The sequence below is a fragment of the Theropithecus gelada genome, chromosome 1 (genome assembly GCF_003255815.1).
Source record: "Theropithecus gelada isolate Dixy chromosome 1, Tgel_1.0, whole genome shotgun sequence".
In the NCBI taxonomy this organism is placed as follows: domain Eukaryota; kingdom Metazoa; phylum Chordata; class Mammalia; order Primates; family Cercopithecidae; genus Theropithecus; species Theropithecus gelada.
Window position 1 is genome coordinate 11520663 of NC_037668.1, and position 27459 is coordinate 11548121.

The 27459-nt window shown below is 41.2% G+C and overlaps 1 protein-coding gene across 2 annotated transcripts; it reads left to right on the plus strand.

The window, feature by feature from the left end:
* Positions 1-365: 365 nt before the first annotated feature.
* HAO2 (hydroxyacid oxidase 2) lies at positions 366-27459 on the plus strand. 2 transcript variants are annotated; one of them, XM_025397410.1, is made up of 9 exons: positions 366-489; positions 12080-12298; positions 12654-12792; positions 14484-14635; positions 16357-16634; positions 18204-18413; positions 25433-25591; positions 25943-26012; positions 27113-27459. In XM_025397410.1, the coding sequence occupies exons 2-9, from the start codon at positions 12268-12270 to the stop codon at positions 27166-27168; spliced, it is 1095 nt and encodes a 364-aa protein (XP_025253195.1). In that variant the 5' UTR covers positions 366-489; positions 12080-12267; the 3' UTR covers positions 27169-27459. The 2 variants fall into 2 exon arrangements, with proteins under 2 accessions (XP_025253195.1, XP_025253204.1); XM_025397419.1 differs by lacking the exon at positions 12080-12298.

Sequence of the window (27459 nt, forward strand, 5' to 3'; positions counted from 1 at the left end):
CTCAGACCGTCCTGGCCTGGGTCCCCACTGCTGTCCTGCCCACGGGCTCCCAGGCTGTGCTTGCTCTTCTCCCACCCTAACCCCATCACCACAGAAAGCCCCTCCTTCTCCAAGTAATTTCCTACCTGAAATCACCCACTCCCTACCTCTAACAATCTGTGATGAGCAGAGGACAACATAAAGTTTGAGAGAAAAGAAACCATTTGTTCACTTTGAAGTTTAATTTTGTAATAAACTTCACTTAATTCTGAAGTAAATTTGCAAAGCCAGCAAAATTCTTTCAAAGTCAACCTTGCTCAGGCCTAGTTGCTTATTTACTGCTAAGCTGGATGTTTTCATTAAAAGATTAACTTTGAGCCTTCAGCCTCTTCTTTAGCATGAACTGTGGGTAGTGATGTGTGTTTCCTAACACCTCCAGCAGTGAGCCAGGCTTTGAGTGACTGTGTCTAAACACCGCTTTCCCTGAGGACTGGAAGATGTTAGAATCAGGTTTGTCATTGAGTGTGTTCTGTGTGCTTGGAACTGAGAAAGGAGATGAAGTGCCAGGTGGGATGGGAATGGGAGATATCGTGGAAGCCAAGTGTGAGTTTGCAAGGCAGCGACCTTGGCAAAGACAGTCCTAGGGAGACAGGTGTTAGGGAACTCAGGGGGCATGGGCAAAGGAAGATTTGGTTTCAAAGAGGATACAGACAGAGAAGCTTAAGTCTAGGAAGTTGAGTCTTAGAATTGTATGGAGGAATATCTGTGGGTGTCTGTAGGAGGAAAAATGGGTTAAAATGTTTTCACTTGACAGCGTTCTGAAAACCTAAAAGGTATGGCGATTGCCTTCAGGGATATATTTAGTATTTTGACCACTGCTTCCTCGCCACAAGCAAAAGAAAACAGTGACTCCTAAAAAAACAAAGAAGTCACTGTGTCTCAAACAATGTAGTTCCTTTAAGCAATAAGCTTATTTGGAACAAATAGGTTACAAAGTCCCTCTAATGAAGAGCCTCCGATTGTGTTAAATTGAATCTACAGATCAACCTGGAGAGAACTACCAAGAACACTAATGAAGATAGGGAGGTACTGGTATAAAGACAGATAATAGATCAATGGAACAGAATAGAGAGTTCATTAGTAGGAAGCAAAATCCCCAGACTTTTATTCTTAACTACTACTATATTCTGCATTTTGCAAGATCCTTCAATTCTCACAAGATCACTATGAGACAGATAGTAATATCCTAATTTAAAGATAGATGAGAATTGGAGCTTGTCTAGAATAGATTGAGTGGAACATCATTTGTGGCATATCATTTGAGAGGTAATGGGAATATTGCCAAATTTCCAGGTAACTCCCCCACCAAAGGGACTTCTGTTATACTCTACATCGTATCAGTTATCAAATGACGAGCTATTAAAGTCTGTCTTCTTAGACTGTAAGCTTCTTGAGAGCAGAAACTTATGTGATAAAGGCTTTTCCCCCCATATCTCTAGTGTTTAGCATAATACCTTAATATATTATGTTAGATTAAGCTATGTTATAGTAAAGAATAAACCTTGACAACTTAGTGAGGTAACACATAAATATATATTCCTCCCTCGTACAATATCAACTGATCTCCAGGGCTACTTTTTTCTGAATGGCATTTTGGGAATCCAAGTGGCCTTTCTCTTGCAGCTCTGTCTTCTTGAGGATGGAGGATCACTGTAGAGGAGGAAACAAAGCTGGATGGTCACATGCCAGCTCTTCAATCCTTGGCCTAGAATTAACACCTGCTATTCCCACTCCCAGCCCATTGGCCAGAAGAACTAGTCACAGCGCCGTGCCTGTATTTAAGCCGCAGGGAAATGTTAAGCACATGGGGAGCAGTATATGCCTCTGCTATCCTGGCTGAGAGTGTGTGTCAACAAACCTTCTTGGATAAACTAATGAGTAAATCTGACAGAGGGTTTAAATTATACTATGACAGAAATACTCAAATCCTGAAGCAGCTTTCCACTTCCAGAGCCTCAGATGAAATCATACATGTCATCAACAGGAGGAATAATGAACATGGAGCTGCCTTTATTGATAATCTAGTCTATACAAGGCACTGTTTTAGAAATTTCAAAGGGGCCATAGTGCTTAGTCCTCATGGTAGCCCTATGGGATGGATGTTAATATTCTCCTTTAACAAATAAATTTTGCACGGAACCGTGGTGAGCAAGTAGTAGAGCTGAGATTTCAGCCTATGTTTGCCAAGTGCCAAAGTTTATGATATACTCTATCTTCTCTACTCCACTGACTCCCTCAGGCATAGTTCCTTGGGCACAGTCGATCGGTGGACAGCAATGGCCTTCAGAAACACAATCTGGGTAGTTGCCATAGACAGAGATGCCAGGAGGAAGGCAAAGAGAGAGAAAACTGCACTTCATAGCTGGGCTTTTCCATCCCCAACTGCTCTGGCCTTTCTCCTCTCCTCCTGCTACCACCCAGTGATTGCCACTCTGAGATACAGGTACACCTGTAAGACCTGAAGTCACTAGTGGACAGAGTGGAGGGCAGAGCCTGTTTTGGAGCTTTGTGTGGATGCTGATGTCTGTTTTGCACATTCTATCCTTGTTGAGCAGATAAAAAGGCAGGGGCAGTGATCTCACAGTATCACATAGAACTCCTTTCCCAATGGTCTGGATTTTGTGGGAATTGACCAAGCTCACTTTATGCAGCTCTCTGACTATTCAGAACAGAGACTTAAATGTCTCCTCCATACCACTAACACTCTATACTAGTTCAAAGACATTGGAAACAAGTCAGAAAGATTCTAGATCAGGCTTTGCCATTTCTGTTGCATGAGCTTGGATAACTCACATGGATTCTCCGAGCTTTAGTGTTTTCATCTATAACATGGGGCTCATACAGACAGTCTCTGATTGCCTGCTGGATTGTTGTAAGCACCAAATGGAATAGCATATAGAAGAGTGCTCTGTAGACTGTTAAGACAGATTTAAACATAAGAGGTTATTTTTTAGTGATTGGCTGAATAATGAAGATTTTTTCTGATTGAGTTATGATTTTTTTTGAGGGAAGAAAGCAAAGTTGCATATGTCCATGACATTTTAATCCTCTAAGGTCTGTGCCAACTCTGTCGTTCCATAAACCACACTTGGCTGTGCCCATTTTCTTCTTTCTATGGTGCTTCAGAGCCAGGCCACTGGAATCATGACACATTACTAGATATGTAATATTGAACAAAGTATTTTAACCTCCTGAACTTCAGGTTTCTCACCCGTGAAATGGGGATGATAATATTTGTGTTGAACATTTCAACAAGGATTAAAACAGTCATGCATGTAACGCAATTTACACAGTGCATGGCACAACATGAAGCACTTGATAAATGGTTGCAATATTATTGTCATTATTATTATTATTCATATTAAGGAGCCATCATGCTGTCTCCAAGGTTCTTTGCATAATCAAATTATTCCACTGTTTGAAATAATAAGAAAATCCTCAATCTTTCAAAACACCATATAAACATTTGGATCAATGTCTCCCAGTATGCCCTAAACTATTTTCAACACCCTATGGGCAGCACACAGTTTACAACATGGCTGAGTTCCAAAACTCTACTTGGAGGGCATTTGTTTGAAACTCAGAACAGATTTTCCCATAGAAAGAATGCTATTAAAATAGCGGTTGGATTCCCAGGTGACTGAAATACCCACTTGATTCACAAAATAGCAGAAGATCTGGCATATTTGCAATGCAAATTAACGTGAAACAATGTTATTGTATTGCTGGTCATTAACCAAAACTGAAAACTAAGAAAATTGTGTAATAAATCATTTAAAAAAATTTCTTGTATATGCAGCTGATGAAGAAAAGCAGGCTTAATTAGAGGAAGAGAGAATTGAGTGGAAATGTAAGTAAGAAATGTTAAGATGTCTTTGAGGGTACTTTCAAAGGTTTTTGAAGTTTTTTGCTAGGTCTAATGCGCCTTCAAAATTGTTTCACTTTGTTCTTCTTGACACAAGGGACCACATAGCACAATTATTTTTGGTTTGCAAATTAAAAAGGAAAGGAGATGGGAGAGATTAGGAAAAGAGAAGAAGGGGTGAGAAAGGTTTCCCTGAGAAGGCACTCAATAGTTTGGAGAAATTGAGAAAGGAGGAAGAGGCACATCTATGTAGTAAAATGGATTTCAATTACCTAGTCTGAGAGCAGGAAAAACAGGTGGCATGACAGACCATATCCTCTTGTAAAAGGGAATGGTGACAAGATTGGTCAAGTAGTTATTCACTGAAACCATAAGGTGGTGCCATGGGACTAGAAAAGTTTATGAAAAGCAAGCCCTCCAGGCTGGGAGGAGGAGCAAAGGCAGGCTTGAGCATCCAGCTGTTTGGTGTTGGCAAATATGTCTAAATATTGTGCTGGTGCCCTGTTCTGTACTTTATTGCCATGAAGTAAATGTTGAATTAGAATGTTCATATGAACTCATCTAAATAGCTCCTTGTATTTATGGGCCAAGAAAGCACAGAATATGAGTACTTGAAGGACCTCAGCTCAGCTTTTAATTTCAGGTGGCTTCAAATCTATCATGGATTAAGCTGAAATATACAAAAATGTATATTTTCTCAAATGAGGAAACTGAGACTTGGAGAGAAGACATGTAGCCTGCCACTGTTCAAATAACAAATAAGTGTTAGTAACGATCTCCCTTGAAGCAGCCTGCCTCTCAGGCTGCCACACGCACAGCTCCACTGACTGGATGAAGCAAAAGTTTATTCTATACCTCCAACTTCAAGTGGAGCTCCTTTTGCTGGCGTGACTAAGCAGGGTCAGAAGGAGTAGAGGTGAAGGTGGAATGATAAAATCTAGTGTAGATGAGTTGAGTCTCTAGAAATCTTAGGTCTGTGCTGAGAAGCTAATTCTCAAGTAAGGAGAAGCTAATTCTAGGTTTTGCCAGGCTATCCACAAGCAATTGCAAGAGTCATATTGTATTTCAGAAAGAACCCTAAATGTGGAGACAGAAGTTCATTTATTAACTGTGCTACCAAACTTGTGCACATCTCTCTGTCTCTCTAGGGCCCCCCTTGGCTCCATCAAGCAAGACTGTTCTCATAGTCTTCCAGTCCTCAATAGGCAGGATGTGTGGGAGGCAGGACAGTGGTAGGTAATTGCCTAATTAGGTCACTATAGCTTCAAAGTGAGCATGTCCTTAACATAAACGTGCCTGCCACCGCAAATCTCAAAAACTCTTTCAATCCATGACACACAAAGCTCCTAGAGTAAAGCAAAGATATGAGTCACTCCCCTATCATGACTAAAGAAGCTGTTCTGAAGAACTCAAGCATCATACTCCTCATGGTAGACCACGCTTACAGGTCAAGAAGGGAATTTTCATTAGTAGAAAGGAAAAAAGGCTAATGAGAATGGGTGAGGAGTGGCAGTCTAAGGAGGAGAGATTATTATTATACAAATCAGAATAAAACAAAAAAAGGGCCATTATGTTTCAGAAGGCTCCTGCATTCTTGATTCACAATGTATGAGAGCTCAGGGAAGAAGCTAGAGCTGATTCTGGGCTGACAGCCACCAGGAATTAATCCTTGCAGCATCTTAACTGGACTGGCTCCTTTTCCCCTCACTCCCATACAAATGCCATCCTTGATTCCTCAGGTCACTGCAATACTAAAAACACTTGGCTCCCTTTATACACCGAGGGCTGACCTGCTGTTCCTGAGTATCCAAATTCTTCTTCCTTCCCTCTCCTCCCCATGCTTGGGGCTCATCTGCCTCAGTCACAGGAGCATTTTCCAATGCCATTGATTCATGTCTTCCCTGAACCCAACACTGCCATCTGCACATGGCTCTCCTAGTCTCCATCAGCTCTGCCACCCTTCTCCTTTCCCGTCACCTCTTCATTCTCAGGGTCTCCTCTAGCTTCAGCCTCTCCCCTGAGAATGCTGTTGTTGACAATGCTATGGTAATGGCTATACCCTTTGCATCCACTATCCTTGAGGGCAAGACTGATTAAAGCATTTTCAGCCAACTTTGAACAGTCTAATCTCTCAAACTAGGCCCGTAAAATGTAGCCTTGATATTATCTGACATTCCATTGGGAAACTTGGCATAAGTTCCTAAAGAATTAGGCCAGAGGTTCTGGAAGGACACCATCCTATAGCACCAAGCAAGTGTACCTTAAAGTGAGTCATCAGAGGCTGACTTTTCTCCCCCATTGTATCTCCACAGCCTACCCTGCAATTTTCACACTGAGATTTCCCACAGACTGTGTAGGGGGGTTCCATAAAAATATAAGCTGTGATAACCCTGAGTTCCTAAAGCAACACCAACATGAATCATATGAATCATACAGAATCTTCAAAGGAAGACAACTTGTTATCTGTCTGGTGTTAAATCAGATTGCAATATTGAAGAAAGCCAAGTCTTCCTTGAAAAGCCTGCCAGCTTCTCTACTTCCTTCCTCCTTCCCTCAGTCAGGACAGTTTGAACTTCAGATTGTTAGCAACAGGTACTCCTGAATGTCCTTGCCCTTAGATTTCCTCCTCCTTGTCACTGGTCTGCTAATTTTACCTCACTGTTTTCATTATCAGACAAAAAGCCTAAAGAGGTTCAAGGAGCTAAAAGGAGCTAAAGTTTCTAGAACAATAGCTGGCAATTGGTCAGTTTGCAGTTTTATTCTTTTCTCCTGTGTCTCTTCTTCTTGGGCAGTAGGAATAAAAAAGGAAAAAAGAAAACAACATTGAAATGGAGACAAAATAAAATGGGAATACAAGAGGACAAAATAAAATGAGAATACAAGAAAACCATTAGATAACTTGAATCTTCCCTTTAATTTCTGGTAGCTTCAAGACTGGTAGGGATCAAATTGAAATAAAGTATATACAAATATATTATGCTAATTTCTTCATTTCCAAATTTAGGAAAAGCTTTGAACAATGAAGTTATCCTTTTCTTTAATTATAAACCTTATATTAAAACTCTAATAAAAATAATAGAGATTTACGTATATTATATTAAAAAATGTATAATTGTAATTTTCAACCTACAAAATTCTCTCAAGTTCAATGTAACAAGTCATTTACGAGAACCAACTATTTTGTTCTTTACCTGAAATTGAAAATAGAGAAAGTCTACCTTTAGAAGCTACCAGGACACACGAGTTCAGAACCATCTCTCATAATAACTTACTACCTGATTATATTAGTTCATTTTCATACTGCTATGAAGAAATACCTGAGACTGGGTAATTTATAAATTAAAAAAAGGTTTAATGGAGTCTCAGTTCCACATAACTGAAGGGACCTCACAATTATGGCAGAAGGCAAAGGAGGAGCAAAGGCACGTCTTACATGGTGGCAGGCAAGAGAGCACGTGCAAGGGAACTGCCCTTTATAAGACCATCGGATCTCATGAGACTTATTTACTATCATGAGAACAGCATGGTGAAACCCACCCCCCATGATTCAATTACCTCCCACTGGGCCTCTCCCATGACATGTGTGGATTATGGGAGCTAAAATTCAAGATGAGGTTTTGCTGGGGACACAGCCAAACCATATCATTCCACTCCTGGTTCCTCCCAAATCTCATGTCTTCACATTTCAAAACGAATCATGCCTTCCCAACAGTCCCTCAAAGTCATAACTAATTTCAGCATTAACTCAAAAATTCACAGTCCAAAGCCTCATCTGAGACAAGGCAAGTCCCTTTTACCTATGAGCCTGTAAAATCAAAAGCAAGTTAGTTACTTTCTGGATACAATGGGGGTATAGGTATTGGGTAAATACAACCATTCCAAATGGGAGAAATTAGACAAATTGAAGGTGCTACGGCCCCATGCAAGCCTAAAATCCAGCAGGACAGTCAAATCTTAAAGCTCCAAAATGATCTCTTTGACTCCATGTCTCACATCCAGGTCACACTGATGTAAGAGGTGGGTTCCCATGGTCTTGGGCAGCTCTGCCTCTGTGACTTTTCAGGGTACAGCCTCTCTTCTGGCTGCTTTCACAGGCTAGTGTTGAGTGTCTGTGGCTTTTCCAGGTGCACAGTGCAAGTTGTCAGTGTATCTACAATTCTGGAGTCTGGAGGATGATGGCCCTCTTCTCAGAGCTCCCACTAGGCAGTGCCCCAATGGGGATTCTGTATGAAGGCTCCAACCCTACATTTTCCTCCTGCACTGCCCTAGCAAAGGTTCTCCATGAGGGCTCTGCTTTAAGCAGATTTCTGCCTAGACATCTAAGTGCTTCTATACATCCTCTGAAATCTAGGAAAGCTTCGCAAACCTCAGTTCTTGTCTTCTGCACATCCACAGGCCCAACACCATGTGGAAGCTGCCAAGCTTTGGGGCTTGCACCCTCTGAAACTACAATCTGAGCTGTACTTTTGGTTTTAGCCACCGCTGGAACACGGCACCCAGTCCTGAGACTGCACAAAGCAGCAAGGCTCTGGTGCCTTGCATCCTAGGCCTCCAGTCCTATGATGGGAGGGTCTGTAGTAAAGATGTCTGATGTGCCCTGGAGACATTTTCCCCATTGTCTTGGCAATTAGTATTTGATTCCTCATTACGTATGCACATTTCTGCAGCTGGCTTGAATTTCTCCTCAGAAAATTGGTTTTTCTTTTCTATCATCAAATCATCAGGTTGCAAATTTTCCAGACTTTTATTATGCTCTGTTCCCCTTTTAAAAATGATTTCCAATTCTAAACCATATATTTGTGAATACATAAAACTGAATGCTTTTAACAGCCCCCAAGTCACCTCTTGAATGCTTTGCTGCTTAGAAATTTCTTCTGCCAGATACCCTAAATCATCTTTCTCAAGCTCAAAGTTCCACAGATCTCTAGAGAAGGGGCAGAATGCTGCCAGTCTCTTTGCTAAAACATAGCAAGAGTCACCATCATTCTAGTTGTCAACAAGTTCCCCATCTCCATTTGAGACCACCTCAGCTTGGACTTCATTGTCCATATTACTATCAAAATTTTAGTCAAAGCCATTCAAGAAGTATCTAGGAAGTTCCAAACCTTCCCACATCTTCCTATCTTCTTCTAAGCCCTCCAAACTGTTCCAACCTCTGCCTATTATTCAGTTCCAAAGTCACTTCCACATTTTCGGGTATCTTTATAGCAGCGTCCTACTACCAGGTACCAATTTACTGTATTAGTCCATTTTCATACTGTAAAAGAAATACTTGAGACTGGATAATTTATAAAGAAAAATAGGTTTAATGGACTCCCAGTTCCACATGGTTGGGGAGGCCTCACAATTATGGTGGAAGGTGATGGAGGAGCAAAGACATGTTTTAAGTGGCAGCAGGTAAGAGAGCACATGCAGGGAACTGCCCTTTATAAAACCATCAGATCCGCCAGGCATGGTGGCTCATAGCTGTAATCCCAGCACTTTGGGAGGCCAAGGTGGGTGGATCACCTGACGTCAGGAGTTTGAGACCAGCTTGGCCAACATGATGAAACCCTGTTTCTACTAAAAATACAAAAATGAGCTGGATGTGGTAGTACATGCCTATAATCCCAGCTACTCGGGAGACTGAGGCAGAAGAATTGCTTGAATTGGGGAGACAGAAATTACAGTGAGCTGAGACCATACTAAGCTTTACATACATTATAAAAAGAAAAAAATGCATAATTGTATTTTTAAACCTACAAAATGCTCTTAAATATAATAAGCAATTTATGAGAACCAACTATTTTGTTCTTTACATGAAATTGAAAATAGAGAATGTCTATCTTTAGAAGCTACAAGAACACATGAGTCTAGAACAAACTGCACTCCAGTCTGGGTGACAGAGTGAGACTCCATCCCAAAATAAATAATAAGTAAATAAATAAATAAACCCGTCAGATCTCATGAGACTCATTCACTCTCACAAGAACAGCACTGGAAAACCCACTCCCATGATTAAATTACCTCCTACCAGGCTCCTCCCATGACATGTGGGGATTATGGGAGCTACAGTTCAAGAAGAGATTTGGGTGGGGAAACAGCTAAACCATATCACAGATCTTTCACAAGTTATTTTATTTCTGAGGCCTCAGTCTCTTTAAATGCAAAACTCAAGAATTCACAGTCCACTAATACCTTCTCTGTCTTCTTCACAGGGACATTAAGAAAAAGCTGTAGATAGAAAAGAGTCTAAGGAAAAATTAGAAGAGGTATAGAAATGAGAAAAAATAGTGTTTGTTATATATAAGATGCTAGGGTTGATTCTTTGTGTCCAAGCAGGTTTCAAATCACATAATTGACACTATTCTAGGCATATGACTCTGCCATAATTGTGAGCGTATTTCATCTGGATTGGACACAATCTTTATGCTAGATTTGTGTAGAACAGCATTTCTATGAGTGTGTAATGTATAGGATATGTGGATTTATTGAGATATCAGGAGTTGAAACCTGGTGGAGAATTCTCATCCAATGATGAAGATAAATGACAGGCAGGGGAATGTTAAATTCAAGTAAGGAACACTGTAAGCAGCAACTCAGTGCCATGTACTATCCTAATGCCTGGGAATACAAAGTGTGTTGGGGATCCCAGGTTCAGTTCTTCATTAGGAAGAACAAATAGTTGAGGCTATGCTTTATTACTGAAAGCAAAATTAGCAAAGGGAAAAATGGCTCTTGCAGCAAAATCTGGAGGAAACCAGGTATAAGCTTCCATGAGTCCTCTGCCAGTGGACTCATGCAGGATGCAGTTAATTCCCCCAGCATGGGGGAATTACATGTGATGACACATGTAAAATGTTACCTACCTGAGCAGGTCAGTAGCGATTCAATGCCCAGAGTTTCATGTTGGGGGCTAATCATGTGGTCACCCTCTGCCTAGCCCATACCAAAATTCTAGACTCTCAGAGGAGAAGCAAATGTTCATCATAAACCACATTGTTTATACAAACAGTTTACACACAGGGAGGTACTCTTATCAGGGAACACTGGGAACCCTGTTGAAGTCCAAGTTCCCAGACACCAATCAAGGTCCAATCTTGCAAGCAGACCTCTGAAAGAATAACATTCCCAGGCCTAGTATGTTAATTATTTCATGCACACAGAGATATAAATAAGCAATTGTGATATAATTGGTTACTTGCAATGATTAATTCATTTGACTAAGGTTTATTAACCCTTTGAAGGGTGGAGTAAGAATGAGCTAAATTAGATATGGTTGTAGTACTTTGTCAGACTCAACTCCATACCTCAATGTTCTCTCCTCACTCACTGGAAGAGTACTTCTTCTATAAAAAGTGCTATGACTGGGCTCCAAATTACTCCTCATACCTTCCATCTAGAGCCCAGTGCACTTCCTGGGGGCTCCATTTCCTGTCTGTCATATAATTTCTTCCTGCTTAGACCTTTAAGTAAATGCTAAGGGCTACTTCTCTGTTTGACTTCAACAGAATCTGGCTTGACCAGATTCTGACTTGACTTGAGGTATCCTCAAGCAAGTTCTGCCCCATCCCTGCTCCAGCCAAGATTCCCAGCACCTCACATCCCATCTGGCCTCTCTGTCCCCTTTGTCCATTAGAGGAACTAACCCATTCCTAGTTGAAGCCCTAGTTACTGGAAACTATTCTCTTCCTTTAGATAATGACTTAAAAGCCATTCAGTTTCTACCCACAACCTTTGGTTAATTTTCACACGGCTGCCAACTGCCTGGGAGTTGGCTGGAGCTTAGAACTTCACGTTTCTCTGTTTTTCCTTCTGGAATCCTCTCATGCAGGAGCTCTACATGCTGTAACTGAAAGCAGCTAGTGTCTTCAGCATCTCTGCTGCTGCTGCTGTTCCTACTGCCCTGTTTCTACTGGAGAGATTTATTGATTACCCCCAAGCCTTGTCCTCTTTTCTCTTTCAGAGGTGTTGTATCAAAAGTACTAAGCTCTGGGTTTATAGGGCTCAAATTGAAGATGGGAATAAATGGAGGCCACACACATTGTTTCTCAGGTCCCCAAATTAGCAAAAATAGCAAAGAGGTAGATGGTGACCCTTAAGCCTCCTGCTAATATTAAGCAATATGTTCAGCGACCCAGCCAAGAATTACAAAGTAAACTTTCTTTTGTTCTTTCCGCTCTCTGTAATCCACAGCCCCACCAATTCAAACACTGAGGTTCCTGGGAACTCTCAGATGGTAGCATATGTTCACCAAGGAATGAAGCTGGTGAGGCGGTGAAGAGCCAGGGCCTAGAAAGCTGGGAATGCCATGATGTGGGTACATTGAAAAGCAAGAGGCAGGCATGATCAACCTTGAACTTTAGAAAGATCCCAGGCAGCTGATGGAAGACAAGATGGGGAGTGAATGTGAAGGCAAGATAAAAAAAAATTACAAAAAAAAATTTGTAATGAGGTTTTAAGAGGTGGTGGGGCCTGAACTAGGTCTAAGGTGGTGTGTGTAGAGTGGAGAAGAAAATATGAGAAATACTCAGAAGGCCAAATAATCAGGATTTGGGAATGGGAATGGGAGAATGGAGGGGTGGACCATTACTCTCTGCCTTCTGGTTTAGGGATCATTGGCTTTGGCAATAACTCCGTTAAGATAAAGAATACAGGGAGACTAATGTTGAATCCAAACAATTTCATACTGCAGCTTCCCCTTCATTTTCTTTTCTGCATCTGAAGTGTTCTCACTGGGTTTGGTTTTGTTTTGTTTTCTCCTTGGAAGGTCCGGAAATGTCCTTGGTATGTCTGACAGACTTTCAGGCCCACGCGCGAGAGCATCTGTCTAAGTCAACTCGGGATTTTATTGAAGGTGGAGCTGATGACAGTGTCACGCGGGATGACAACATTGCAGCATTTAAAAGGTTTGGTCTTCTGCAGCCTGTCTATTGTTAGGTTAAGGTGCACTGGTGGAGAGCTCCTTGGACAGTAGTAGTCCTGGTTTCTGCCTCCAGAAAACACAGACCACTCAAGACCTAATAATGTGGATGATTTTTTTTGTTGTTTTTGTTTGTTGGGGGCAGGGGAGGGAGGGTTATGGGAAGATGGAAAAAGAGAGAATTTCTCTTATACTTAGCATAAGGAAGTCATTCTCCTTCATCTCAGCAACTCTGCAACCTGACAAGATGGAACAAGAGTCTCAGAATGACCAGTTCCCTGGTCAGGGAGGATGGGCCTGCTGGGAGGCCTAGATCTCCTGAGTTCCTAAACTTTGGCTTGGAGAAGAAAATGGAAGACAGGAGAGAACACTCAGGTTTGGAGAAAATACGGAGATCCAAGGAGTCTTAGAGATAAGAGATTGAGTCGGGGGAGAAGAGTTGATCTGAAAAAGTAGGAGATGGAGCATCGTTCAACCAACATCAGTCCACAGGCAGAGGCTGACCCGCCACTTATTTTTGCATGGTCCATGAGCTAACGATCGTTTTTCATTTTTGAATGACTGCGGGGTGGTGAGTCAAAAGAAGAATAATTTGTAATACTTAAAAATTATATGAAATTCAAATTTTGGTGCCCATAAATAAAGTTTTATTTTAACACATAGATGCTCAGCCATTTACTATTGTTTATGGCTGCTTTTGCACTTCAACAGCAGTGCTGAATACTTGTGACAAAGACCACATGGTCCACAAAGCCTAAAATATTTACTCTCTGGCCCTTTATAGAAAAAGTTTGCTGATTCCTGTGATAGAGAGGTCAGGAGAAAACTGAAAAATGGTATAAAAGGGAGCCCTATGTTCTGTATTTTCATACTTAGCACTATACTAAGCACCTTACATCGTTTATTTCAGTCTGTCTTCACAAAACTATTAGGAAATTTGGATTATTATTCCTATTTCAGATGAAGTGACTGAGGTTATCTTACTCAAATTTGCACAATTAGAATTTTCAGAAAATTTTTCTAAGTTCGTGTGCAGAAATACTGATATTGTGTAAACAATGAAAACTTTAGACTCCTGAGGCTAAGTAAACATTTATCTAAAATGTGTGTTTTGCATATTTATTATTTGTAAATTCTCCTACTTTCTCCTAAAGCAGTGTTTAAGTCAAATCTTCAAACTAACTAGCTTTATCACAAAAACCTCAATCACTCCCTGGGATTTGTTCTCATTCAGTGGCCTTTTCTTACTTTCTGGAGACTTGTTCCTAACCTGAGAGGAAAAGAGCCTGGAACTTCTTCCTGCCTATTCTTTTCCTTTTAGTCTTTCTTATGATGAACCAAACCATCCAAGTGCTGCAGTGTAGTCAGGGAGGCATGGCTCAAAGACACGGACCTCTGACAGAGCAAAGCAGGTATAGTGTATAGTGTGGACTTGGTGTGCACAGAGTAGTTCAGAGAAGGTTGGGTAATGGGGAATGAGGTGTTGGGAATGGCTTTCTGGAGATGAGCCTTTTTCTGGATCAACACAGGTTACTCAGCTCTCAGCCAACTGAACCCACCAAGGTTCCACAGTCTGGTTTAGACTTGTATCAGGAATCAGGGGGATCCACCTCAAGCAGCACCTCCCTGCTGCAGAATCATCTCACCAACAGAAGATCTCTTTGTTGTCTGGCACAGAATTCGCCTCCGTCCCCGGTATCTGAGAGATGTGTCTGAGGTGGACACCAGAACCACAATCCAAGGGGAGGAGATCAGTGCCCCTATTTGCATCGCACCCACAGGGTTCCACTGCCTTGTCTGGCCTGATGGGGAAATGAGCACAGCAAGAGGTATGAACCATCCCCACCTCGAGGTTCCCTTCCCAGAGGAGGGGTCCCTTAGAGCAGTGGCAGAGTGCTCCAAGATTCTCTATAGAAGGGCTTTAGGAACACAATCTGGTTAACACTAAGGAAAGCAGGAAAGGGAATGCTTAAAGCTATGTCTGTGTAACCTAAGACTGAGAAAACATTCATTTTCCATAATAAAGAATAGTTAGAGTGCAAGGGGGGTTAAGATGAATAAGAAGGTGCTAAAAGCCAACCAAGTCATCCCTCAGAAGAGGGATGCTGGCCCTTCAGGCTCACACCATCTGCAGGGAAAGGGATGCTTAATGCAGCCCCAAGGCTAGGGCTCTCTTTGGCCCCTGATGGGCCAGGACTAGGGCTGAATGGCAGTCTCTGAATTTAGGATGAGGAGAGAATCATGACATTAGGTCCTAACATAAGGCCCTGGAACCTGCTGTTGCCCAAATATTCCATTTTCCCTCTCTTCAATTGACCTTGTCATCTTGTTTGACAAAGATTTTCTTGTTGGGTTACATCTCCTTCCCAGTCAACCTGATTCTCATCCCACATTCTCCACCACCACTACCACCACCACCACCACCACCACCACCACCACCAATAATAATAATAATAATCATAAATAGAAAAGGAGAGATGGGGCTGAAAATGCTCTTGGGACTCCTTCATAATCTTCACTCTAAGTCACATCTGTTTTTGTGAATAGCTCAGGGCTTCCCCGAGGTCTTTTCCTTTGACTCCATGATACAGGAAGCTATGGATTCAAGGACTCTAGAGCTGAATGTGACATCCATCTTGATGGGGTTTAGGGTCCAGGTCTAGCTAGGTTGAAACATTAATATCCTATATGAATATGACTAGTTTACTAAGTCGTCATGGTTGAATGTGTTGTTTGGGGTAGGATGAAAGAATGGGGTATCTCCTGTTGACATGAAAAATTGAAAGTGTTAATTTTTGACTAGCCCAAATTCTCTGCCCATGAGTTATAGTGGGACAGTGACATTAACCTGTTGGAGATTTCATTGAAATGAATAGAGTAGGAAATGGGAAATCTGCCAGTCAACAGCAGCAGTATGAATGTCATCACCATCAACTTCATTAGCACTGGTATCTATGCAGTACGCCACTTTGCAATGTAAAGAATGCTCCCATAGCTAGTATCTTATTCAGTCTCCCAACAACCCTAAAGAGATGTATTATTTTCCCCATTTTACAGATAAAGAAAATGAGAGACTCAAGGCCACCCAGCAAAGAAGGAGTAGAACTAACATTCTTCTAATTTCATATGTTATGCTTTTTCCACCATGAAGTTCAGGATTCTCCACTGGGATTACATTCCCTCATCCTCTGTCCTCTCTAATTCTCTTCTGCTTCATTAAGGAGTTCATAAGAAGCCCAGTTTCCTGTCTGAAGGCTATAACACAACCAACATGATTCTGGAGATTGCATGACATCTTTAGCTGGAAATATTTTGTTATCGAGTAGAGGGTTTGTAAGACAGGTTATACAGAGGAGAACCCAAACAGCTTTAGGTCTCTCAGTCTCATCAAATTTCCTTCCATCCCTTTCTTATAAGGAAGCAGAATGAAATTAAGTTTTATCTGCATTCATGGGGCAAGATGGCCAGAGGCTACACAGACTCCCAAGGGTTTTTAGCCTAGTCCAGAGGCCTCCGTCCTCCAGCCTGAGTCATGTCCTTTGCTTTGCAGCTGCCCAAGCAGCTGGTATCTGCTACATCACCAGCACATTTGCCAGCTGTAGCCTTGAAGACATTGTTATTGCAGCTCCTGAAGGCCTCCGATGGTTCCAACTCTATGTGCATCCAGACCTGCAGCTGAACAAACAGTTGATCCAGAGGGTAGAATCCCTAGGTTTCAAAGCTTTGGTAATTACTTTGGATGCACCTGTATGTGGCAATAGGCGACATGACATTCGAAACCAATTGAGGAGGAACTTAACACTAACAGATCTTCAATCACCTAAAAAGGTAGGAAAGATACCAAATTCAATGGACAAGCATTACAGGAGGCAAATTTCCTTCCCTCTTTTCCCCTTTCCTCCATTCTTTCTTTCCACAACCTTTTATTGAATGCCTGCTCTGTGCCAGACACTGGGGATACAGCAGTTCAAAAAAGCAGATATGGTTCCTGCTCCTTAGAGTTTCCAGAGAAGCAGAATATAAGACCAAATGTTCTCACCCTTGGAGCTGCCCAACCTGTCACCAGAAGTGTTCTGACCAGAGCTGGATGCTGAGAAATAGGAAAGCCACGGAAAAGATTTTCACGTGAACAGGAGAGTAAACTAAAAAAGTTCATCCAACATTTTCTACTTTATGACACACTCAGAAAATGCTAATTTTGGTTGGCATACATAGACAAACTGACTCTCCAAAGGGGATGTTCATGGCCAAGGTGACTGGCCAGACAGTCTAGACAGGCCAGGTTCTACCCTACTGCCTTGAAACTGAGGAATCAATATCTCTGCACACATAGAACTCATTTGTGGAGCACCAGGATGTTATAGCACATTTGTTTGTAATCTCTGAACCAGGTGACTACAAAGGACACCTTCCCCATTAAAATCCTGCAATTAAATGGCAAGGAGTACCTCAGAGAGAGACAGCCATGATAAAGTGGGAATCCCTGGCTATAGTAGAGATACTAAAGCCAGCCTTTTCACCCAGTGGGCAGCTGTGACATCCATCCAACTAACTCAACGGTTCTCATTAATCACAGATTGGCCTTGAGGTGCTCCAAAATCCTTATTCAAATTCCAGAAGCACGAGATTTATAAATATTTGATGTACATGGTGAGCCAAGAGTAAATATTGGGTAATAACTGATTTGGTATTGCTTAGTTCTTATCCTGGGTATGTCTCAACCATAACATATCACATTGACCTATAAATGCTTTTGCTTATCCATCTCATATACTAAACTCTGAATTTTTTTAAAGTAGAAATTTTGCCTTATTTGTCTTTGTGTCACCAGATCCTAGCACAATTATTGAGCAGCAATATGATTCATGGTCAATGATAAGCAATTAAAGTAGAAATTCTTTTATACTAATTTTGTTAGAAAAAGGAGCTAGAAATATTGTTGGGTTTTGTTGCTCCTGTTTCTTTTTGTTTCTTTGTTGTTTGTTTGTTTGTTTGTTTGTTTTTGAGACAAGGTCTCACTCTATCAGCCAGGCTAGTATGTGGTGGCGCCATCACGACTCACTGCAGTCTAGACCTCCTGAGCCCAAGTGATCCTCCCACTTTAGCCTCCCGAGTAGCTGGGACTACAGACGTGCACCACTATTTATTTTTTTTAGAGGAGCAGAAGCAGGCTCTCTCTGTGTTGCCCATGCTGGTCTCAAACTCCTGGGCTCAAGAGAAATCCTTTCACCTCAGCCCCACAAAGTGCTGGGATTACAGGCAAGAGCCACCATGCCCAGCCCTGTTCTTCCTCCTTCCAGTTTATAAATGGCAGCTCTCCAAATGTGTCTCATCTTTGGAATGCATCAAGTAGCCTTGTGAGAGTTCAGGACTAAGTTCCCTTTTTATTTCCTATAGGGAAATTCAATACCTTATTTCCAGATGACTCCTATCAGCACTTCTCTCTGCTGGAATGATCTCTCCTGGTTTCAGAGCATAACTCGATTGCCCATCATCCTTAAAGGGATTCTGACAAAAGAGGATGCAGAGTTAGCTGTGAAGCACAATGTCCAGGGCATCATTGTTTCCAACCATGGTGGGAGGCAGCTTGATGAGGTTCTCGCTTCAGTAAGTAGGATTACTTCCGAGAGGGGTGTGTTTGTGAGTGCTGTGTGTGTATGTGTGAGTGTGTCCACATCAAGGGACTCTGTGCAATCTGAGCATATTTCACTCCTCCATACCACATGTGTTGGTATGTAGCTGTGAATTTTAAGGACTGTTAATTATTATTAGTAGCCTACTGTGTGCTAGGCTGTTTTTTCAACCTTTACATATAGCATCTCTAAGTCTCATGCCAATGCTGCAAGATGGGTATTATCCCTGTTTTGCCAATGGGGATTCTGTAGTTTAGTGATGTTAAGTAACTTGTCTTTAGTTCACATAGATAATAAATAGTTAATATGGAATTTCATTAGACAGATGTTCTAAAGTAAACACCTTTCATGGCAAAACTCTAAAAACACCCTAATGAGTCTTTTGCTAAAATCTACAAAAGTCCATAATTTTTTCCCTTAACTCATAAACTTACGTCCATTATAGATGAAGTCTGAGGGCAAGAAAGTGAGGGAAAGGAAGGCAGGGAAAGAATCTTTACGTGGGAATTTGTTGTTGATTTGTTTTCATTGAGTTATGTTTTTTCAAATGTTCTGTTGCTGCTTGACTTGTTTTAAGAAAGAGAAATGAGATTTTTTTCTTCTTCAGTTTCATTGACACTTACATAAATAAAACATGTTCACTGCAGATACATTAGAAAATATGCATAAGCAAAAGATAAAAATTAACACTAATTTCATCACTATCACTAACATCAATATTTTGGTCATTGTTAACATCTTCTTAATGCAAATACAACTTTTTGTGTTTAAGAAAAGTATAAATACTATTTTGTTATATTTTTCTTTTACTTAGCATTATATTAAGAGCAACTTTTTGTTTCAGTATATATGATCCTGTTATTTTTACTGGTATGTAGTATGAACAGACAACTATATAACCGACATCTATTGGAGAACATCTGTATTGCCTCTAATCTTTCCCTATTTTAAACAACACATCAGTGATTGAATCCATAGCACATTCTCAAGTACTTCTTTAAGATAAAATTGAATTAGAAATTTGCACTAGCTGGTTGGTACATTCCAAGACACATGATGCTGGGAAGCCTAAGAGCCAGCCACTCACCTCCTCCTCTGCACCAGCTCTAATTGGTAGAGGCAGAGGAATGGCAAGCCCACATGGAGAGTGGGGGCCACTCTTCACTGTGGCTCTCTGGTAAGAGTTGAACTGAAGCGGTCGGGCCTCCTACTTTCCATCCCACCTGTTGACCTGCAACCTTAGGAGAAAGTGGTTGGGCAGAGCACACAGTGAGCTCTCTCACCCAACCCCTGCCAGGATGCCTACAAGCCATCCAGTATTTAGCAAAACAGAGAAAGCAAAAGAGTATGGCATGCCCTGAGTCATCCCAACTATGCCTAAATAGGAACAGAAGACAATGAAGAGCCCATCACCAACAAGCAGCAAACATTAGAATATAGGCTTTTGAAAGAAAACTAATAAAATACATCATACCATAGGTGTCAAGCTCTCATTAATCAACTTAGCTGGTCTTGTTCCTTTGGAAGAACTGAGTAATGAGTAGAGAAAGAGGAAGACTAATTCTCCCATTGTGCTTCCCCACTAGAGAATGAGTATTGGCTAAGGCAGGGGCCAGGGAGAGGAGAATTTCTCCTATCTTATTGTGCTGATCAACTTGTTATTCTCCCAAGTCATTTGGCTTCACATCCAAACCCAACGTCACTCAGAGACAGCACCAATATCATTGTGAGCCTAGTGAGGGTTTTGCTTCAGGTGAAGCCTGACTCTGCACTTGCGTAACCCTACCTCACTCACCTCACCTTAATCCTGGCCCGAGATCTATTTATTTATAAAAACAAACTTCCAGCTCACAGGTCAGAGTTTGCCATTTGGTTTTTTAAAACAGTGTATTCAAATATCATTTATCTGATTTTTTTTTAAGTTTATTTCCATAGGTTATTAAGGAACAGGTGGTGTCTGTTACATGAGTAAGTTCTTTAGTGGTGATTTGTGAGATTTTGGTGCAACCATCACCTGAGCAGTATACACTGCACCCTATTTGTAGTCTTTTATTCCTCACCCCCTTCACACCCTTTCTCCCTTAGTCCCCAAACTACATTGTGTCAGTATTACGCCTTTGCATCCTCATAGCTTAGCTCCCACATATGAGTGAGAACATGTGATGTTTGGTTTTCCTTTCCCGAGTTACTTCACTTAGAATAACAATCCCCAGCCTCATCCAGGTTGCTGCAAATGCCATTAATTCACTCCTTCTTATAATGGCAGAGTAGTATTTCATTATCTATCTATCTGTCTATCTATCTATCTATCTATCTATCTATCTATCTATCTATACACACACCACAGTTTCTCTTCTTTCCTTTCCTTTTTTTTTTTTTTTTTTTTTTTTGATATGGAATCTCACTCTGTCTCCCAGGCTGGAGTGTAGTGGCACAATCTCAGCTCACTGGAAACTCCGCCTCCCAGGTTCACGCCATTCTCCTGCCGCAGCCTCCTGAGTAGCTGGGACTACAGGCACCCGCCACCACGCCCAGCTAATTTTTTTTTTTTTTTTTTTGTATTTTTAGTAGAGACGGGATTTCACTGTGTTAGCCAGGATGGTCTCGATCTCCCGACCTTGTGATCCACCCGCCTCAGCCTCCCAAAGTGCTAGAATTACAGCCATGAGCCACACACCCAGCCTATACCACAGTTTCTTTATCCACTCATTGATTGATGGGCATTTGGGTTGGTTCTGCATTTTTGCAATTGTTAATTCTACTGCTATAAACATGTATGCAAGTATATTTTTCATATAATGACTTCTTTTCCTCTGGGTAGATAGCCAGTAATGGGATTGCTGGGTCAAATGGTAGTTCTACTTTTAGTCCTATAAGGAATCTCCACAGTGTTTTCCATAGTAGTTGTACTAGCTTACATTCCCACCGGCAGTGTAGAAGTGTTCCCTGTTCACTGCATCCACATGAACATCTATTATTTTTGATTTTTTGATTATGGCCATTCTTCTAGGAGTAAGGAAGTATTGCATCGTAATTTTGATTTGCATTTCCCTAATCATTAGTGATGTTGAGCACTTTTTCATATGTTTGTTGGCTATTTGTGTATTTTCTTTTGAGAATTATCTGTTCATGTCCTTAGCTCACTTTTTGATGAGTTTTTTTTTTTTTCTTGTTTGAGTTCCTCATAGATTCTCCATGTTAGACTTTTGTCAGATGCATAGATTGTGAAGGTTTTCTTCCACTCTGTGGGTTGTCTGTTTACTCTGCAGACTGTTCCTTTGCCATACAAAAGCTCCTTAGTTTAATTAAATGCCTGCTCTTTATTTGTTTTTATAGTACTTACTTTTGGGTTCTTGGTCATAAAATCCTTTCCTAAGCCAGTATCCAGAAGGGTTTTTCCTGTTATATTCTAGAATTTTTATAGTTTCAGATCTTAGAATTAAGTCCTTGATCCATCTTGAGTTGATTTTTGCATAAGGCGAGACACGATGATTCAGTTTCATTCTCATTCTCCTACATGTGGCTAGCCAATTATCCCAGCACCATTTGTTAAATATAGTATCTTTTCCCCACATTATGTTTTTGTTTGCTTCACCAAAGATCAGTTGGCTGTAAGTATTTGGATTTATTTCTGGGTTCTCTCTTCTGTTCCATTGGTCTATGTGCCTATTTTTATGCCAGTACCATGCAGTTTTGGTGACTATTAGTAACGAGAGAGAATTCATGTCCAAATAAAAGACATTTTTATAGTCCCAGCATGGTATTATTTGGATTTTTTTCTTTTCTTTTTTTTTTTTTTGAGTTGGAGTTCGCTCCTGTCACCCACGCTGGAGGGCAATGGTGCAGTCTCAGCTCACTACAACCTCCGCCTCCCAGGTTCAAGCAATTCTCCTGCCTCAGCCTCTCAAGTAGCTGGGATTACAGGCACTGGCCACCACGCCTGGCTATTTGTATTTTTAGTTGAGATGGGGTTTCACCATGTTGGCCAGGCAGGTCTCGAACTCCTGACCTCAGGTGGTTCACCTGCCTCCGCCTCTCAAAGTGCTGGGATTATAGGCATGGACCACTGTGCCCAACTGGAATATTTGTATGATGTTGTGAAAGAAAAACATGTTTGTACAAACTCTTCTAGTGAACCATACTATGCAGTGGAGTTGACAATAATTGTGAAATAAAACAGGGAGTGAATTTCACCTTAAGGTGCAGTGAGGCTTTAGAGTTAATTTTTAATAGAACAGAACAGGACATTCATTAGAGTCTTCTGAGGATAACAGCTGACTTATCCTTTCCCCTGGTCCCAGGAGGAAGTACAAGGACAATGTTAGATATGAAACCTCATAGAAGTGGGAACTTTTCTCAAAATCCTCACCTTTTATAGCACTGGCAACATACTGCAGGGAGTGGGACACTGACCTCAGGCACAGAATCTAAGGGGGTGCCAAAAACTCAGATACTATAGTTCGAAATCAGATGATCTCGAAGTTCCTCATAGAAGTTCCCACCTCTTTCACAACGGTATAAAAATATTCCAAATAATACCATGCTGGGACTATAAAAATGCCTCTTATGAAATGCAAATCAAAACCACAATGAGATACCATCTCACACCAGTTAGAATGGCAATCATTAAAAAGTCAGGAAACAACAGGTGCTGGAGAGGATGTGGAGAAATAGGAACACTTTTACACTGTTGGTGGGATTGTAAACTAGTTCAACCATTATGGAAAACAGTATGGCAATTCCTCAAGGATCTAGAACTAGAAGTACCATATGACCCAGCCATCCCATTACTGGGTATATACCCAAAGGATTATAAATCATGCTGCTGTAAAGACACATGCACACGTATGTTTATTGCGGCACTATTCACAATAGCAAAGACTTGGAATCAACTCAAATGTCCATCAGTGACAGACTGGATTAAGAAAATGTGGCACATATACACCATGGAATACTATGCAGCCATAGAAAAGGATGAGTTTGTGTCCTTTGTAGGGACATGGATGCAGCTGGAAACCATCATTCTCAGCAAACTATCACAAGAACAGAAAACCAAACACCGCACGTTCTCACTCATAGGTGGGAACTGAACAATGAGATCACTTGGACTCAGGAAGGGGAACATCATACACCAGGGCCTATCATGGGGAGGGGGGAGGGGGGAGGGATTGCACTGGGAGTTATATCTGATGTAAATGACGAGTTGATGGGTGCTGACGAGTTGATGGGTGCAGCATGCCAACATGGCACAAGTATACATATGTAACAAACCTGCACGTTATGCACATGTACCCTAGAACTTAAAGTATAATAATAATAAAAAAAAAATCTTTTAGATCTATACAGCCATATATACCTCCACTGCCTGAGAACTTAAAGTGATCCTGGCACTGTTAGGCTATATTCAATTCCTAAAACCTCCACAACTTGTTTTGGACTTAACATGTAAAGAAAAGAATCCGCTCTGTCTTAAGAACCTTTCCTTAACTTTGAAATGGATAAACAGAATCAATTATTTCATTTCCAATGTAATCCTTTTGAAAGTATGCCTCAAACACAATTTTCACAATGTCTATAGATCAGATGAGTTTTTAAACCAGAAGTATTCATATAGTCCCTATAGATATTAATTCCTTATACAGCTTATATTTTGGGGATGGAATATGCTTTACTTGGGTGCATCCTGGTTTTCATGCCTCACTGTATATATTTCCATAAAAACACTGATGTATGTTATAGTCATACGTACGTAGACAGGCGCCAGTCAAAAAACATCTCAAGAAAGTTGCTTTAATAGTACCCTCTAGCTTGGCGTAAATCTCTTCTGCAGAGAGAAAAATCCATTTTTCTGAGAAGGTAAATGTTTATTAAATGCAAATACTGATATTCGTTTCCTAGGGAAAAAAATGCCTCTTATTAGAATGTGAATTATCTCTAGTTATTACATGTAAGTTCCAAACATATTCAATTCCACCCCCTCACCTATAAATTAAAGTAGAAAATTATTTCCTTACTAGTTTCTTATACTGTTCAGTCTCGGCCAAAGGATCCCATTCAGATAGAATGCTGATGGATTCCTTTGGCAGCAGATGGCCTCATAGGACCAAGTTTTGACTCCTCTTCTCAGGCTATCTCTCAGAGAAGCATAGATAGAACCCCGAGGGAGTTCCAGAACTCCCTCCCCAAGGATCTTCCCCCTTGATCCATAAGGGGCCTGCTGTCACTCCTCTTTACAGACTTGTAGGTGCCTAGAAGCAAAGATTGGCCTGGGGCACCTTGTGTGGTCAAGGCCTATTGGCCTGTTCCCTGGAATTGAAGAGGCGACATAAGAGACAAAGCTCCTTAGAAAAATCAAGCCAAGGTGATAAGATGTTTTTATTGTGTCTATCAAAATCTCAAAATTTAGTTTTACCATGTTGTACTTTAGTCCTATCTCATTTTCTCAGATACGCCATGAGGGAGTCAGGGACAAGTTGGCCAAGTGGTGCATGAGAAATAGTGCGCAGCCCAGTTTCCCAAGTCAGGCTGCAATCCAGACATGCAGGCGATGGCTGAGCATACTTGTCTTGCCAAAAAGACTTAGTGCCTTCACAGTGGAGAGACTTTCTATTTTTGCCACCCTAGAAACAGAGAGAGTAGAAGAAAATCAAAAGTCAAAATGTTGTTTGAAAAGAAGAAGGTTAAAGTGAACATTATAAATGGAAAATGCCCCTTTTGGGATGGAAAGAGCAACCAAGCAGTTCTTCCAATCTGTAAGAAAGTTAAGGGGGTCAGAGAGAAGCTAGACTGGAGTCAAAGCAGAAAATCAAGGCAGGAGGGCCTCAGGAATGTGACTGCCGCTGCAGTTGATCAGCACCGGCAGCCTCAAGCATGGGAGGGGAATAAATTGTCAAGGGCATCTCCTCAGCTTGGTTTGCCTGGTCGTATGCCAAGAAGACCAAGTCTGAGAGTCAAAATAGAAAGCCCTCCAGCCCATGTGTATCTCCTTTTCAGATTGATGCTTTGACAGAAGTGGTGGCTGCTGTAAAAGGGAAAATTGAAGTCTACCTTGATGGCGGGGTCCGAACTGGCAATGATGTGCTGAAGGCTCTGGCCCTTGGGGCTAGGTGCATTTTTCTTGGGAGACCAATCTTATGGGGTCTTGCCTACAAGGTGAGAGTGGCAAAGTGAACCAGCAAGAAGATACAGAGCTTCTCATTCATTTCTGTGCTTTCCTGTGGTTCATTTTCCAAGCTTAACCCTTTTCAAAATGATTCCTAAAGGATAGTTACACCTAAGCTGCATCTCCATGCTTCCTCTGAAGCCTATTGCAAAATGTTCAATAGCTCTCATCCCTTATCTTTGTCTCTGTGCTTTCCTTTATTCCCAAGGTAATTCTTACTTCACAGATACTTCCCATCTTTCCCATCATAGCTCTGACTACATCTAGAACTTATATTCAGTGGATGGTCAGAATGTTCCTTTATGTCTCTTTGTGTCTCTGTCTGTCTGCCTCGGGAGCAGGGTGAACACGGTGTTAAGGAAGTTTTGAACATTTTAACAAATGAGTTCCACACTTCCATGGCCCTTACAGGTAAGTTAAAAACATTTTTTTCTCTGATTTGGAACTTAAAGCAGGATGGCGAAAGAATAGGAATAGCAGTCCTTCCCTCTAGCTGACCCTTTCCTGACATGGTACCCGTCCAAAACATAGGACGGGCAGGCAACATTCAAGACAAAGATTAAGCAGTATTCTCTGCCCAGTGGAAACCAGAGCACTCCTCAAGATCATTGTCAGTTCTGGGGAGTGTCACCTCTGGCTCTGAATTCTTACTTCTGTTGAATTCATTCAATTTGTGGACTATTGACATATCCCATGCCTGCTGTTTCTGTCCACTCCAATCAACCCAGGCATGAAACTCAACTCTTTTCTATGCTTCTATTTTTAGGAAAAGACCCTCTCATTAGTATATTTTTGTGACTAATACATTTTGCCAAAGTTATGGTGCATACATCATAAATATGGAAAGAACTCCCAGTTAAACATTATGCAGTCTGTTATTGAATTCTTTCAGCCTTCTTATCACCAGGGACTTCTCATTGCCTACTCAAGCCCACAACTCCCCAGCCCCATAACATCATGCCACCTTCTCTTTCTCCCTTCTTTTACTTATCTGGAGTTACTCTCTTCAATCCTTATGGCCAATCTGAGCTACAGTCATAATTTTACATATTAATTAATATCTTCTTCTAAAGAAGAGTCTTTTCCTTTGACAGAACTTTCCTTTAGAAGGCAATTGTTATGTGGAATACTCACCCCATCTCTTTTGCTATCTGTGTGTCATATTCCTCCCTAACAGATACTTCCTATATCCTTGAGCCTTATCAAAACCAAGATAAAGATCAAAGACATCTATTGCACACAAGAGTTGATTTAGAAAATGCTAAAATAGGGTTTTTACATGTTTACCCTGACATTTTGACATAGCTGTGTTCAGAGATGACATGGGCTCAGGTTCACAGAATAATTCCCCATGCAAACAGAATTACATTATTCATTCTGTATGTAAACCATTTATAAGAGTGAGCACAAAGATCAAGTCAGACTTGTTCCCCTTCATGACCCCTTACCCATGATGAGGTGAATTGCTGGTATTTGAGAGAAATGAGCTTGTAACCTCATTGTTCTTTTAGGCTGCCGGTCGGTTGCTGAGATCAATCGAAACTTGATCCAATTTTCCAGGCTGTAAGAAAAAAAGGCCAATAACCAGACTGCTGAGGTTGCCCACAGGAGGATCACAAACTCACGGCATGGTGTGTGATGCTGTCCTGCCTGGACCCCATCCCGCCCGGAGGCTCATGCCCCATATTTCCCAAATTTCCAATCCCTCCACTCCTGTGCTTCAGGCCCTCCAAACCCCTGTGTTCCCCAAATGTTCCATGCCCTTCTTTGTATCACTGACTGTTATATGTTGCTTTCTTGCCTAAAATCTTCCTCTGAAGTAAAAGATCTCAAAAGGACAGATCATTAATGACTGGAA

What these genes read in the sequence shown, in the direction of transcription:
- HAO2 (XM_025397410.1), top strand. Translation starts at nt 12,268, where the DNA reads ATGGAAGACAAGATGGGGAGTGAATGTGAAG. An exon ending in GATGGGGAGTGAATGTGAAG is followed by an intron (nt 12,299 to 12,653) that starts GCAAGATAAAAA and finishes TCTCCTTGGAAG; the next exon opens with GTCCGGAAATGTCCTTGGTA. An exon ending in TATGGGGTCTTGCCTACAAG is followed by an intron (nt 25,592 to 25,942) that starts GTGAGAGTGGCA and finishes CCTCGGGAGCAG; the next exon opens with GGTGAACACGGTGTTAAGGA.